At 52.7% G+C, this 13,682-nt stretch overlaps 1 protein-coding gene and 1 long non-coding RNA gene across 5 annotated transcripts; one reads left to right on the top strand and one right to left on the bottom strand.

The window, feature by feature from the left end:
- On the bottom strand, positions 1-5,311 carry LOC136793112 (uncharacterized). Of its 3 annotated transcripts, none has more exons than XR_010837939.1 (3): positions 5,044-5,311; positions 697-1,006; positions 1-155 (listed from the first exon to the last, which is right to left on the bottom strand). It is a non-coding gene; the product is annotated as an uncharacterized lncRNA (long non-coding RNA). The 3 variants fall into 3 exon arrangements; XR_010837941.1 differs by having other exon boundaries at positions 1-158; positions 682-1,006; positions 5,044-5,305; XR_010837940.1 differs by having other exon boundaries at positions 682-1,006; positions 5,044-5,265.
- A 72-nt stretch (positions 5,312-5,383) lies between these two features.
- On the top strand, positions 5,384-9,411 carry SELENOW (selenoprotein W). 2 transcript variants are annotated; one of them, XM_059045788.2, is made up of 6 exons: positions 5,384-5,721; positions 7,249-7,273; positions 7,378-7,431; positions 7,638-7,712; positions 7,820-7,918; positions 9,016-9,411. In XM_059045788.2, the coding sequence occupies exons 1-5, from the start codon at positions 5,435-5,437 to the stop codon at positions 7,898-7,900; spliced, it is 522 nt and encodes a 173-aa protein (XP_058901771.2). In that variant the 5' UTR covers positions 5,384-5,434; the 3' UTR covers positions 7,901-7,918; positions 9,016-9,411. The 2 variants fall into 2 exon arrangements, with proteins under 2 accessions (XP_058901771.2, XP_058901772.1); XM_059045789.2 differs by having other exon boundaries at positions 5,479-5,721; positions 8,983-9,411.
- The last annotated feature ends 4,271 nt before the right edge of the window (positions 9,412-13,682 follow it).

The raw sequence follows: 13,682 nt of genomic DNA, 5'->3' as shown, positions 1-13,682 counted from the left end.
TAAGGGCATGAAAAGACTTCATTAATTTTTAGGGAAATGCACATTTAAATCACAATGAGATACTTCCCTAGGCCCATTGGAACGCTGAAATTAAAAAGACCGATTCTCCCACGTGCTGGCGAGGATGAGGACGGAGCAACTGGAACTCTGGCACCCTGCTTGGGAATAGGAAATGTTACAACCACTGCGGACAACAGTTTGGCAGTTTCTTAAAAAGTTAACCATACACCCACCCTCTGATCCAGGGCTTCTACACCTAGGTATCTACAAGATAGAGGAAAGCAGGTGGCCGTGCAAAGACGTATGTGCATGAAGGTACAGAGCAGCTTTGTGAAAAGCTGGGGGAGCCCCCCGGGCAGGACCAAGCCCTGAAGTTCACGGGGCTCCCGGCACAGGTCTACCCGCAGGCGCTGCTCTAATTGCTAAAACCTCAGGCCTTGGGACGGGCTCGGGGCTCGGGGCAGCCAGCACCTAGTGGGAGGGCGAGGCTCAGCAAGGGGTGGACTTGCCAAGGCCACCCAGCCAGGTCTAGCTCTTAGGACCTGAGGGTCCCACGTCAGCAGCCCCAGAGAAGGCAGAGTGTGGGGAGGAGCGTGGGGGTAACCCCAGACGGCGAGGGGCACCCTGAGGTCACTGTCCTGTCCCTCACGTCCCCGATGGAGGGCTTCTCCCCACCCCTACCTGGGCTCACGGTACCTCGGCTCCCGTCGCCGCCCCTGGCCTCCTGTTCCTGCGTGTGCAGCACCTCAGGGCTGTTGGCGAAGATGCAGGTGGGGTGCAGCACGGCGCCCTGCTTGGTCTCGGTGTGGGAGATCTGGAGAAGCTGAAGGTGGGCGCCGGTGACAGAGGCCTCGGACCTGCTCTTCCCACTGCCAGGTTCCCTCCTCCTCGTCAACTCAGAGTCCCCTCCTCCAGGAAGCCCTCTCCTTGACCTCCTCCCAGGCTGGTCAGATGCCTCCTTTGGATGCCTCCAAACTTAGCCCCGCCCACTCTGGGTCTTCTCCGTCTGGGGACAACATATATCAGGGTCTCCGTGAATGTTTGTTGAATGAATGAATGAATGAGTGAATAGTACTAAACAGTTTGGACCTGTCTAGAGGGCACTGGGGGGCCCACAGAGAGGGGTGACAGGGTCAGGTCAGTGCCTCAGGACACGCTCCAGGCTCCCCCTCAGGCGGGGGCCTCTGCACGTGCTGGTCCCATGAATGGAGTCAGGGTCCTCCGCAGACAGGCCCGGCCCGCGGAGGCTCAGTGGTCGTCCCTGGGGTGGGGGTGGGGCGCACAAGGAGGAGCCACAGCCTCAGGGAGGCCCTGGCCCCGGGCAGAACGACGGCCAGATGGGGTGCCCCGCCGCTAGCCTTACCTGCATTCAGGTGTTGAAGACATTGAAAGCGTCACGGGGTTCTGGGTCACTCTCCAGGGCCACCGTCTCCCCCGGGGCAGGGATGAGGCAGAGGCTGGAGCTCCTGGCTTCTTGGAAGTCCAGGCCCCCTTCACCCCTTGGAGCTTTCGGGGTCCCTGACAACCCCCCATCCCACCTGCCCCCCCTTTTCTCCGTCTTGCTGACAGGAAGGTGGTTCAGAGCACAGGCTCCACAGCCAGACAGCGGGGTCACATCCATGCTCTGTGCCTGGTGTGACCTCATCCAAGGACCTCAGTTTGCCCATCTGTAAAATGGGATAACACATTTCCTGCCATTTAGGCCCGAAGGAGGCTTCTGTTTCCTTGTGTATTTAATAACAGAGCTGCCTTCCCTGATCTATTTACAAAACTCCCCTGCCCAGCACTCCCTGCCGTCCTTCCTGGCTTTATTTTTCTTCCCAGCACTCACTAAGCTCTACATAAATAGGAATCCTTATTTATTTATGATTCCCCACGTCCGTCTCCCTGACCATAACATGAGCCCCAGGAGGCAGGGACCATGTCTGTTCGCTGCATGTGCCCGAGCCTGGGCGTGGGTCACGGTGAGGCTGTGAGCGGTAGCCTCCAGGTGCCGTGCGATTGGGCTGCAGCGTCTCTGCCTGGGTGTGTCCCTGGGGTGGTGTGTGGGTGTGCAATGGTGTCCATGCCCAGATGCATCCAAGTGAGAGTCTGGCTGGGAGTCTGGCTGGGTTATTTGTAGGTTAATGGTGTGTGTGTGTGGGGGGGGTGTGTATTCCGTGGGCATTACTGATCATGTCTCTGTGTGCAGCTGTGCGGTTGTGTATCAATGTCCGTGGCCAAATCTGGCAGTGTGTGCTCTGTATACAATTGTGGGTCCCAGTGAGCGCGATCTCTGCGTGAGCTGTTGTTGTCTCTGTCCGGATGCATGTGTGTTGTGTTACTGTGTGTCCAGGGTACAGCCGTGTGTTCCACCCCGTGGCCGGGTAGAGGCGGCAGCCATCGTGCGTGAGTTGCGCATTTGGAGGTGTAGTTGTTGTGACCCTGGCTGGGTATGGGCTTGGCTGTTGTATAGGGAGAGCCTGGTGTGCTTTTGTGTCATTGTGCAGCAGAATAGAGGCTTATGCTGTTGCGTTGTGTCTCTGGCTGGGCTGTGGTTTGTCTGGATGTGCAGTTGTGTAGCCAGGAAAGGGGGAGAGCTGTGTGTTACCATTTGTGTGTGTGTGTGTGTGTGTGTGTGAGAGAGAGAGAGAGAGAGAGAGAGAAAGAGAGAGAGAGAGAGAGAGAGAGAGAGAGTGAGGGATGGATTCCCAACCCCAGAAGCATGACTGCTGCCTCCAGCCTCCACCACTCCTGGGCAACAAAGACCTCTTTGTTCTCAGTAGCAGAAGGGGGGCGTCTCTCACTCTTCAGGCCCCTGGCAAGTTCTCAGCCCTAAGCCCAGTCAACAGAACAGCCTCTGAGCATGTGCTCTGTGCCCAGCCACTTGCTGGGTGTGCTGAGAAAACGTCAGACCTGGGACCACCAGAGTGGTTGGGGCAGTGACTGGGGAGCCCCACGGGGACCCTGGTCAGCCTGCGGGGTTTGGGTGGCCTTCCTTGAGGACAGCATTATTAGAAGATAATTTTGGGGGAAAAAAGGAAAATCATGACTCATACAGATCTAAAACTGAACACATGTTAAAGCTTCCACTTAACACTGTGAGGTGTTATAACTGGTTCAAAGGAAAATCAACAAACAGACGCATTTACAGATCAGGAATATTGAAACAAAAATGCAAATAGAGGCAAAACATTTGGGGGGTCTTATGGTCTGAATGTTTGCATTCCCCTGAAGATGATGGAATTAGGAGGTGGGGCCTTTGGGAGGTGCTTAGGTCATGAGGGTGGAGCTCTCGTGAATGAGATTAGTGCCCTTATAAAAGAGACCCCACAGACATCCCCTGCCTCTTCCATCAGGTGAGGACACAGTGAGAAGGTGGCAGCTATGAACCAGGAAGAAGGCCCTCACTCAACCATCTGGCACCTTGATCTTGGACTCTGAAGCCTCCAGAACTGGGAGCAATAAATTTCCGTTGTATATAAGCTATAAACTGTAGTATTTTGTTATAGCAGCCCAAACAGACTAAGGGAGAGAGCGTTGTCCCTCCACCAGACAGAATTCATTTGCATGCCTGTACAGAAGAATTATTTTGTAATGCCGTCATTTATCTACAGTTTATGGACTTGTAAAACAGAACCCCACAGAATCAGATAACTCTGAATGGCTTGTTACAGGCTGAATTATGTCCCACCAGAATTCATATGTGAAGTCCTAACCCCCAGTACCTCATAATGTGACCTTATTTGGAAACAAGGTTGTTGCAGATGTAATTACTTAAGATGAGGTCATACTGGCATAGGGTGGGCCCTAATCTAAAATGACTGGGTCACGGGAATTCCCTGGTGGCAAGACTCTGCACTTCCACTGCAGGGGGCATGGGTTCGATCCCTGGTCAGGGAACTAAGATCCCACGTGCGACATGGCATGGCCAATAAATAAAATAAAATAAAGATAAAATAAAGTAAATAGGGAAATTTGGACACAGGGAGAGTGCCACGTGAAGTTGAAGGCAGATATTGGGTGATGCTCTTAGAAGCCAAGGAACACCAAAGATTGCCAGCAAAACACCAGAAGCTAGGAGAGAAACATGGAACAAATTCTTTCTCACAGACTTTAGAGGGAACTAACCCTGCTGACACCTTGATCTCTGCCTTCTGGCCTCTAGAACCGTGAAATAAATTTCTGGGGTTTAAGCCACTCAGTTTGTGGTGCTTTGTAATGACAGCCCTAGCAAACTAATACAGATGTAATATGGAGAAGGTATAATTTATCACGACACAAAATTTTCCCTACAGTACGTTGGAGCTGATTTCTGGAGGATAAGCAGGATCAGGCAGTAGGAGAGGGTAGAAACAGCATGTGCAAAGTCCCAGAGGCAGGTGAGTGGGTGAGGTCCCTGATTCCACGTGGCTGAGGCACTAAGAGAGGGGCAAGAAGGGAACAATGGGACCAGTCAGGGGCAGAGCATGCTAAGGCTTGGGGTTCTTTCGCTTGTTTTCTTGGCCAAGCCGGGCAGCTTGCGAGATTTCAGTTCCCCCACCAGGGACTGAACCCCGGCCACAGTAGTGAAAGCCCGGAATCCTAACCACTAGGCCACCAGGGAACTCCCAAGGCTTGGGTTTTTGTTCTGAGTACCCTGGAAGCCTGAAAAAGACCTCTATTTATGGGACACTGACTAGCCCAGCCACATGTTATCTGCTCTACATCACAGGCTCATTATATCTTCCCAAGACCACTGCGATCAGAGGACACACAGCCAGCAAAAGAGGTGGGGCGGAACTTGAACCATGTCTGCCAAGTGCCCCGAGATGTCAGGGTCACAGCAGGTGAGGACCAGCGGATCAAAGACAGAAGTTGCGGTGGGAAGACCTCGGGCAGAGCTAAGGGCAGGGACTTTGTCTATTTTTTCACTGCTGTATCTTCAGAACCTATGACTGCAGGTAGGTACCCAGTACGTATTTGTTAGATGGGTAAATGTTCTCTGAAGGCGATCGTGCCCATCTTCCGGAGGAGGAAACTGAGGCTCAGAGAGAGGCATCGCGCCCTAAGCCTTTAACTCACCTGCCAGCTTCCAGCACTTTCCATGAACACCTTGCCACAGAGAGGACTGGAAAGAGCAAAAGGGGGGGTTGCCAAGCTGATCAGGCGGCGCCCGGGTGCGGATGCCAGGCTTTAAAAAGGCAGCGGGGGCCCTGAAGCGCTCACTGGAAACCCCAGCTTCAGGGGCTGCCCTGAGTACCCCGAATCCTTTCGGACTCGGCCCTCTCGGCCTCTCCGCCTCCCCGCCCCCCAGGTGCTCGCCGCAAAACAACCTCCTTCGCTTCTACTTCCGTTTTCTCCTAGTAGCAGTTGGCCCTGAACCCCCGCCCCGCGAGGCCATACCATTCCAGCCCGGAGGGGGAGATCCGGGAGGGGGCGCGCAAAGGCTTCTCCCGGGACTCCCTCTGCCGGCATGCTCCCTGGCCTCACAGGGCGAGAGGAGGGAGATTTGCGTCGGGGGCCCCAGGGTGGTGGTGGGCCGCAGGGCCCCCCTCATCCCCGCTGTGGGGCCTGTCTCACCTCATCCCCCCCGCCGGGGTTGGTCCGCTCTGTGGACCGCCCAGTACCAGGCCTCTCTGCGCATGCTCCGCCTCGGGGCTTCCACCTAGTTTTTTCTCGCTGGGGTGAGGATCGGGCGTCCGGACGGAAGCTGATGCTCCGGTCCGGAATCATGGCTGTTCCCGTTCGAGTCGTTTATTGGTGAGCACGAGGGCCGGAGGTCCCCTCTTCGAATTCCCGCCCGGGCCCCGCCCTGTCCTAGCGGAGCCGGGCGCTGGGGACGTCGGGGGCAGGACCCATGGGGATCGTTCCACTGGGAAAAGGATTCCGTGGGGGTGGGAAACAGAGGGAGTTGATTTCTCTGCCCTCCCCCTCCCCGTCCCCAGTTTGTAACATTCTAGACGTCTTAGGTCACAAAAGGTAGAACTGCGACACGTGTGTGTTTTAACCCCCCCGATTCCGGGCCTCAGTGTGGGGAGCAGGTGGGGGTCAGTTTGTAATGAGAGAGGAGGTTCCGTCAGCGCTTAGGTTTCCCCGCCCCCAGTACCTGGAACAATCGTGGGGTGGGGCCGGCCAGAGTCGAGAAGGTTCGAGAAGGTTCCGGCGTGCGTTTGGCAAGGACTTGAATGCATACAGTGGATGCCTTTCGCTACTAATCCTAGTCTTTTTCTGACCTCGCTTTTCCCGTCCGTAGAGGGAGTGATTTTAGTGATCTTAACGTTACCGCGGAGGGAATGCTGTGTGTTGGGTGTTAAACATTTGATCTGATTGGTCCGTTCAGAGTGAAAAAGTGCCAGGTCTGCAGGGAATGTTCTGTCCTGTAGACTGCTTGATCGCCCTGGCATTTAGGACTCTGCTGGCGTGCACAGGCATGCTGGCCTGTAGGCGCTGAATAAATACATGTTAAGTGAATTTCCTCTCCCGCAAACCCCTTGAGTGGGGGTGGGGGAGGGTTGTGTCTAGCTCCATTTTACAGGTGAGGAAACTGAGGCTGGGAGTGGGGCAGTGGCAGGTCGGTAGCTCGAGGTTCAGGCTGCAGATCACAGATTACCCGAATCTGGGTCCACTGGCTGTCATGTCTGTGAGATGTCCAGAGGGGGTTATGAAAGGCTCTGATCTGTCACAGCATTAGCGGTGTCCCTGACCTCTCTGTCACGCAGCGGGTGGAGTGAAATTTTGAGGCCTGGGGGGCCTGTGCACCAGACTCCAGTTCCAAAATAGCCTCCCGTGGGGGGTTGGGGAGGCGTTTAGATTTCCTCCTCGGGCCTGGCAGGGCCTTGGGGGATCCAGGAATAATGGTTTCCTTTGGACGGTCGGGGGTGGAGCTGTTATTTCAGCAGTTGTCCTAACCCAGTTCTCTCCATTGTCTCCGCCTCTGCTCTGCCTCGTGCTGTGGCCTCTCCTTGTCACCCCTTGTTTCTGCACCCCCGCTCGTCTCTTGTCTCCCTTGCTCTGTGTCGAATTTTCCTCGCGTGGGTGGCTCTCTCCTTCTTGTGTCCCTGCCTCCCCATCTGTGTGCTGCTCCCCGACTCTCGGGCGTGTCTCTCCTCTCTCTTGAGGATGTCTGTGCCTTGCTTGGTTTCGTCATCTGTGTCCCTCTTCATCTCTTCCTAACCCCCCCCCCCCCCCGCCCGCCATTTCCCTCCATCTCTGCTCCTGCCTCTCCCTGGATCCCCACCGTCTCCCTCTCTCTCCCGGGACCCACTCTCTTGGACACTCTCCCACCAGTGGCGCTTGAGGCTACAAGTCCAAGGTAAGCAGAGTGGTCCCAAGAGGCACCCCTGGAAGATGGGGGAGGGGGGCTAGCTGGCGGGGCTCCTGTGGACCCCGGTTGTGACCTCCCACCCCCTTTTGCAGTATCTTCAGCTTAAGAAGAAGTTAGAAGATGAGTTCCCTGGACGCCTGGACATCGTGGGTCTTGGGGATGGGGAAGGAGTCAAACATGGGTCACGTCCGTCCCTCAGCCCTGGCTGTCTGTCCTTCAGCCCTGGCTGGCAGCGGGGGTGGTGTGGGTCAGCCCCACCCTTCACCCCCGTTCTCCATTCCTTGGGAAATGGCAGGTGTCCCCAGGAGGGCATCTCGGCCCTGCCAACACCTCTCCCTCTCCCTCTCCCCAGTGCGGCGAGGGGACGCCCCAGGTCACCGGTTTCTTTGAAGTGTTGGTAGCGGGGAAGTTGGTTCACTCCAAGAAGGTATGTCTGTCTGTGTCCATTCTGCCCCCTTTTGGGCTAGTGGGCTGTTGGGACTGGGGTTGGCGTCTTGGTCCCAGCTCATCCCTCCCCTCTCCTCCCTCCTCCAGGGAGGCGATGGCTATGTGGACACGGAGAGCAAGTTTCTGAAGCTGGTGGCCGCCATCAAAGCCGCTTTGGCTCAGGCCTGATGGGCCCTGAAGGCAGAGGTGAGGGGACCCAGCTCCTAGACAACAGGATTGACGCCTCCTAGTTGCTAATGTACTCCAAACCCAAGTACTAGTGTCCAACCCAATACCAGAGCAAGTAGCAATTTTCGTGTTGTTCTCTGGATCATAGAACTGCTTTTCAGCACTTTCTGAGCCTGCTTTGGAATTTTGAAGCCTGTACGTTGTAGATGAGCCCCAAACCCAACCTGTCCTGGAACTGGGCCCTGGTTACTAACCTAGTCCATAACCGAGCTCTGGCTCCTGGCTTTTGAGAGCCTAGAAGCACTTTCTGCCCGCCTCTAAGCTTGCGTGCCAGTTCCCACCCCATGGAGTGCTAGCACTGAGTGTCCTGTGCCAGGATACTTTGGACCCGGGACCTGCCCCCAGCATGCTTTGCACCAGGAACCTGGTTCTCAAACGCTTTGAACTCAAGTTCCATTTCTTGTCATCCTTACTAGAGCAGAGTGAGGTTGCTGTCAGTGGGAATTTGGACCCGCAAATTTGAACTAAAGCAGTACAAAAATATGAATGTCTTGCCTCCTGTGCAGGTCTGAAAAGCAGTGAGTCTTCCCAAATTAAAAAGAGAAAATCAAGAATTTCATAATTCCAAAGCTGCACGAGCTGGCAATGTGTGGGCTGTTGCTATGGGGGGTGGGGGTGGGTGTCTCCTTTGTGGGGTTTGAACTCCTAAAGACAAACAGCGCATCCCTTGCATAAACACACCATTTGCCACTTCCAAACTGTCAGTAACTCAAAGGCATTTGCTTAAACCAGCACAAGGTTTGCTTGGATTCCAGAGGAGTCCCCAATGGATGATTTCATCTAAAATAAGCAAAAGTGGGATTTATGTAAGAGAAAAGAGAGGAGAAGAATGATTCTTGTTTGCGTGGATTTTGAGTGCAGTTTCAGGAGTCTCGAGACCACCGTCAAGCTCAGCGATTCTCTTGAAGGGCTCACAGAACTCAGCAGAGCTGTTTTACCCATGGTTATAGTTAATTACAGAGAAAGCTTCGAGAGGAAAGTCAGTGAAGTGACTCCCTTTAATCTGGCCTCTCTCCCTGTAGTCTGAAGCCCCCTCCCCCCCTCTCTCTGCGCAGGCCAGTGACCTTGGCCCAGCCCCTCTCGGCAGACGCTTCATGACAGGAAGGACTGAAATGTCTCGTCGACGCCTGGTCCTTCCCTGATGTTCTCACGGCTGCCGGTTGGGGTAGAGATGGGCACCGCTGGCCTTTGCCTGTGTGTGGGGGGGAGTGTGTGTGTGTCCCCAGCAGTCTAACTTCGCGCGCTGGTCCTGCTGCTTCCTTCCTTTCCCCCCCGACGTCCCTCATCTCCCTGCACCCCCCGCCCATGTCTTCCTTCTACCCTCTGGTGTTTGGGGTGGTCCCGCTCCAGGCTTCCTTTTCACGGGGAAGCCGAGAGCGGGGTCAGGATGCGTGAGTCTCAGATTTCAGCAGCGGTTCACGACTCAATAAAAGTTGATGAGGTTGACAAAATGTGCCCGTGTCTGCGTGAGTCCATTTTACCCCGGGACCTCCTCCCCCTGGTTCCAGCCCAGGAGTTCAGCGATTTGATATGTACAGAGCTATAACTAACTTCAAGGTTGAACTTTCAGTGGTCCCCAAAGCCAAGGTTATGGTGGCCTCTGGACGCCACCTGGAGTTGCGTGTAACCATCACTGGTGTAAGTCCTCCAGTGGGAAGTGGGTCCCTGGTTGCTGTGTTTAGGAGAGAGCTGGCAATGATTGGAAGAAAGGTGCCGGGTGGAGTCATAGATTGTGTTTGGGGGCCGTGTATTTCACCCCCTGCTCGCGTGTATGCCTTCCCCCCTTTACCGTCCTCACCTCCTAACTTTGGGTTCGATCACATGACTTGCTTTGGCCAATGTGATGGGGCAGAAGTAACGGGGGTCAGGTCTGAGCCTGCGGCTCAAGATGCCTTGTTCTTCTGCCACTGCTGAGAACACCGGGAAGTGCCTGGAGGTCTCGCGGGCCCACTTCCTGATATTTCATGTGACAAGACTGTAAGCGTTAGGGGTGACTGGCCACTTTTGTACAAACCACAGTTATTTCATTTTTTAAGAACTCCGTCTTGCCATTATCCCAGCTGATTACAGTTGGGATCGGGCTTGAAGATGTGTGTGAGTCACTGAGGTTTTAAAAACTACCTTTAGGATCCATTTTGTAAAGGGTAGGTCCTGGCGGGTATCAATAAATTAAGGTATTTTGAAATTTCAAAATTTAAAATAGGTTCTTTCAGAAGTCCTTTCACTGAGGGCCATTATATCTTACATGCATCTGCGTATCCTGAAAAGTTGATTCACATCATTAAGACATATGAACAAACTTTGGTCTATATAAAATCCACTACGATATTTATAAAAGGCGCCCCAAACAGGAGGGTGCTGTTCTTGTTTTGACGGCTCTCACCTTCATTGTGGGCTGACAAATTGGGAGCTCTAACAGCTCTACAAAAACTCTGGAAATACTGTAGCAAATGAACCAGGCCTGGTTATGCCTCAATTCACCCTCTCTGAGCCAGGCCATTGGGTGGCCTGGGTGAGGTGAGGAGGTCCACTAGACGCTACAAAGAAGCCCTTGGATGCCGAAGTCCCATCTCGAAGGTTTCTAAGTTGGAGACGTCTAAGAAACCGCAGCTGGAAGAGACCAGTCACTGGGCAAAAGATAAGAGGATAAGTGTCTGAAAATGAGAAAAAATCACAGCCTCAGAAATAGTTTTTTCTTTTAAAATAGCTTTACTGAGATATTACATACCATGCAATTCACCCATTTAAAGTATACAATTCGATGTTTTTTACTATATTCACAGATATGTGCAACCGTCACCACAGTCAACTTCAGAACATTTCATCACCTCATAGAGAAACCCCCGCATGCTTTAGCACCTCTCCAATCCCCAGCCCCGAGCAACCACTAATCTACTTTGTTTCTATAGATTTCCCTATTCTGGAGATTTCGTAAAAGTGGAGTCATACAACATGTGGTCTTATGTGGCTGGCTTCTTTCACTCGGCAGAATGTTTTCAAGGTTCATCCGTGTCATGATGTAGCTGGCGTCAGAACTTCATCCTTTTTTATGGCTGAATAATATTCCACTGAATGGATGGACCACATTTTGTTTATCATTTCATCAGTTGATGGGCATTTAGGTTGTTTCTACTTCTTGGCTACTGTGAATAGTGCTTCTATGAACGTTCGTGTACAAGTTTTTGTTTGAACACCAGTTTTCAGTTCCTTTGGGCATACACCTAGGAGTGGAACAGCTGGGTCAACAGCAATGATTTTTTTTTTTTATAACCTTCCTGGCAGAAGGTCATATGAAGACCGTTAGATTCCCTCAGAATTGAGGAACTCTTAATGCTTTTGATGGTCACGAAGTCCACACTTATCTCAAATATAATTCAATTCTAACCCGATGAACTCTCAAACCTTGAGCCACTCGTTCTGTGAGGACGGAAATGGTTTCTCCCCTAAGACAAATGCTGATGACCCATGAGACTGTGCCTGTACCCCATGGGTCCATAGCCAGTGACATCTGGGAAAACTCCCATGACAGCCATCAATAATGGCGACAAGAAACAAAGTCCCCACACGCCTTCATTTCTAATGATTCTGACAGTTCTCTTAGTAAAACAATTCTTTGGAGGTTTAGATCTAAACCAGGTAGGTGGAGACAGACCACAGAGAGAGGCTAGTGAGCGACTAACGCTCCATGGAGCTTGATCTTAACCCCCCTGGAGTCTGCGTGGTGTTACCTTCAGCTCTCCATTTGGTTTACCCAAGTCACATTACGCCACCACTTGATAATTTAAATGACATAAGACTCTCAAGTCCTTAGTTTAAGCAAGAAATCTGGTGGGTCAGGCTAGGCTGGGTAATGCTTCAGTGGAAATACACGAAACCAAACCCAAATCTCAATGGGTTAATGCAACACATGCAAAGCCCTCTCCAGGGCAACTGTCCTCCCTGCACCCATTCAGTGACCTAGAGCAGCACTGTCCAATAGAGTTTTCTGTGGTGATGGAATTTTTCTGTATCTGCTGTAACACCATGGCCACTGGGCACATGCCACATAGTGCTTTCGAGACCTTGAAAGGTGGTGCATGTGACTGAGGAACTGAATTTTTATTTCACTTTATTTAAACACATTCAAGTTCACGGCAACTGTGGCTAGTGGCTATCTCGTTGGATAGTGCAGATCTAGACAGATGGAGACTGTTCTCCTGTTGCTGCACCTGGACCCACAGCATCCTTAGTCCACATGGCTGGAAAAGAGCACAAAGAGACACGTGCTAGCTCTTCAAGACATCGGCCGGGAAGTGACACCCATCACCTCTAGTTGCAGCCCATTGGCCAGAACCGTCACACAGCCCTGCCCACCTGTAGAACCTGCCTGGGGACTGTAGTCAGGAAGAGGAAGAGAGCTGGAAAAAATGGGGAGCACCAGAAGTATCTGCCACCGTCCTTTTATTTTAATTGTACCTTTGCATGGAGGGGAAAGAGAAAATGCGGTCATCCTATTTTGGCTTAACAATTTGGGCTAAGACAATTCACATCCTCAAGAAAAGGAGGGGACTTCCCTGGTGGCGCAGTGGCACTGGCGCCTGCCAATGCGGCGGACACGTGTTCGAGCCCTGGTCTGGGAAGATCCCACATGCGGCGGAGCAACTAAGCCCATGCGCCACAACTACTGAGCCTGCGCTCTAGAGCCCGCGAACCACAATTACTGAAGCCCGCGCGCCTAGAGCCCGTGCTCAGCAACTAGAGAAGCCACCGCACTGAGAAGCCCTCGCACCGCAACGAAGAGTAGCCCCCGCTCTCCGCAACTAGAGGAAGCCCACGCGCGGCAACGAACACCCAACGCAACCAAAAATTAAATAAGTAAGAAAAGGGAATTCAGCAAGAGCATCACTGGAAGCCTGAACCGGGAGAAACAGTGATTTCTTTTCCGACAGCGCCACCATGTGACCAATTGGGAGAACTGCATCTTCCTCACATCACCTTGGATCACTACGAATGAATATGGGACCATGGAATCACTTCCGCTCATTGAGATTTAGTGCAAAGAAAATCACCATCTTGGGCTTGGTGACATGACACTTTTTTTTTTTTTTTTTTTTTTTTTTTTTGCCGCACTGCAGGTCACGTGGGATCTTAGTTCCCCGACCAGGGATCAAAACCATGCCCCCTGTAGTGGGAGTGCGGAATCCTAACCACTGGACTGGCAGGGAATTCCCTGACATGACACTTTTCAAAGAAGTCAGGAAGAGGGAAAAATACATCTTCTGTCTTTTCAAATCCTTTCTCTCTCTGGACCCCTCCCTGTCCCAGCTTCACCACTTGCTGGCTTTGGGACCTCAGACAAGTGACCTCACATCTCTGGGTGAAGATTTGGTGGAGGGAGGAAGCAAGGGAAAAGGGAGTGGGGGCTCAAGGCAACCCCAGGCTGGGACTGGGCATGACTCAGGTCATGTGCAAAGTGACAGATTTTACCCTCAGTGCCTCTGTTGCCTCCTTCGTCCCTTCTTGACTCAGAACTGCTTCTTATGGCTCCCTGCCTTTCCTCACTTCTCTCCATCCAGGGGAGAGACTGAGTCCTCCTGTCCTCTTAGCTTAACCCTTCGGCAGGCTCCACTTTGCAGCACCTCATGACAGGCAGCTCCATCCCCCCCACACACCCTTTTTAAAAAAAACTTCAAGGATATTTATTGTTAAGAAGTCTTAAGGTTGGTAGTCAGCTCAACAACGT

The sequence above is a fragment of the Kogia breviceps genome, chromosome 18, assembly GCF_026419965.1.
Source record: "Kogia breviceps isolate mKogBre1 chromosome 18, mKogBre1 haplotype 1, whole genome shotgun sequence".
Lineage (NCBI taxonomy): Eukaryota > Metazoa > Chordata > Mammalia > Artiodactyla > Physeteridae > Kogia > Kogia breviceps.
The sequence above is the reverse complement of the archived record's forward strand: the minus strand, read 5'-3'. Positions and strand labels throughout refer to the sequence as shown.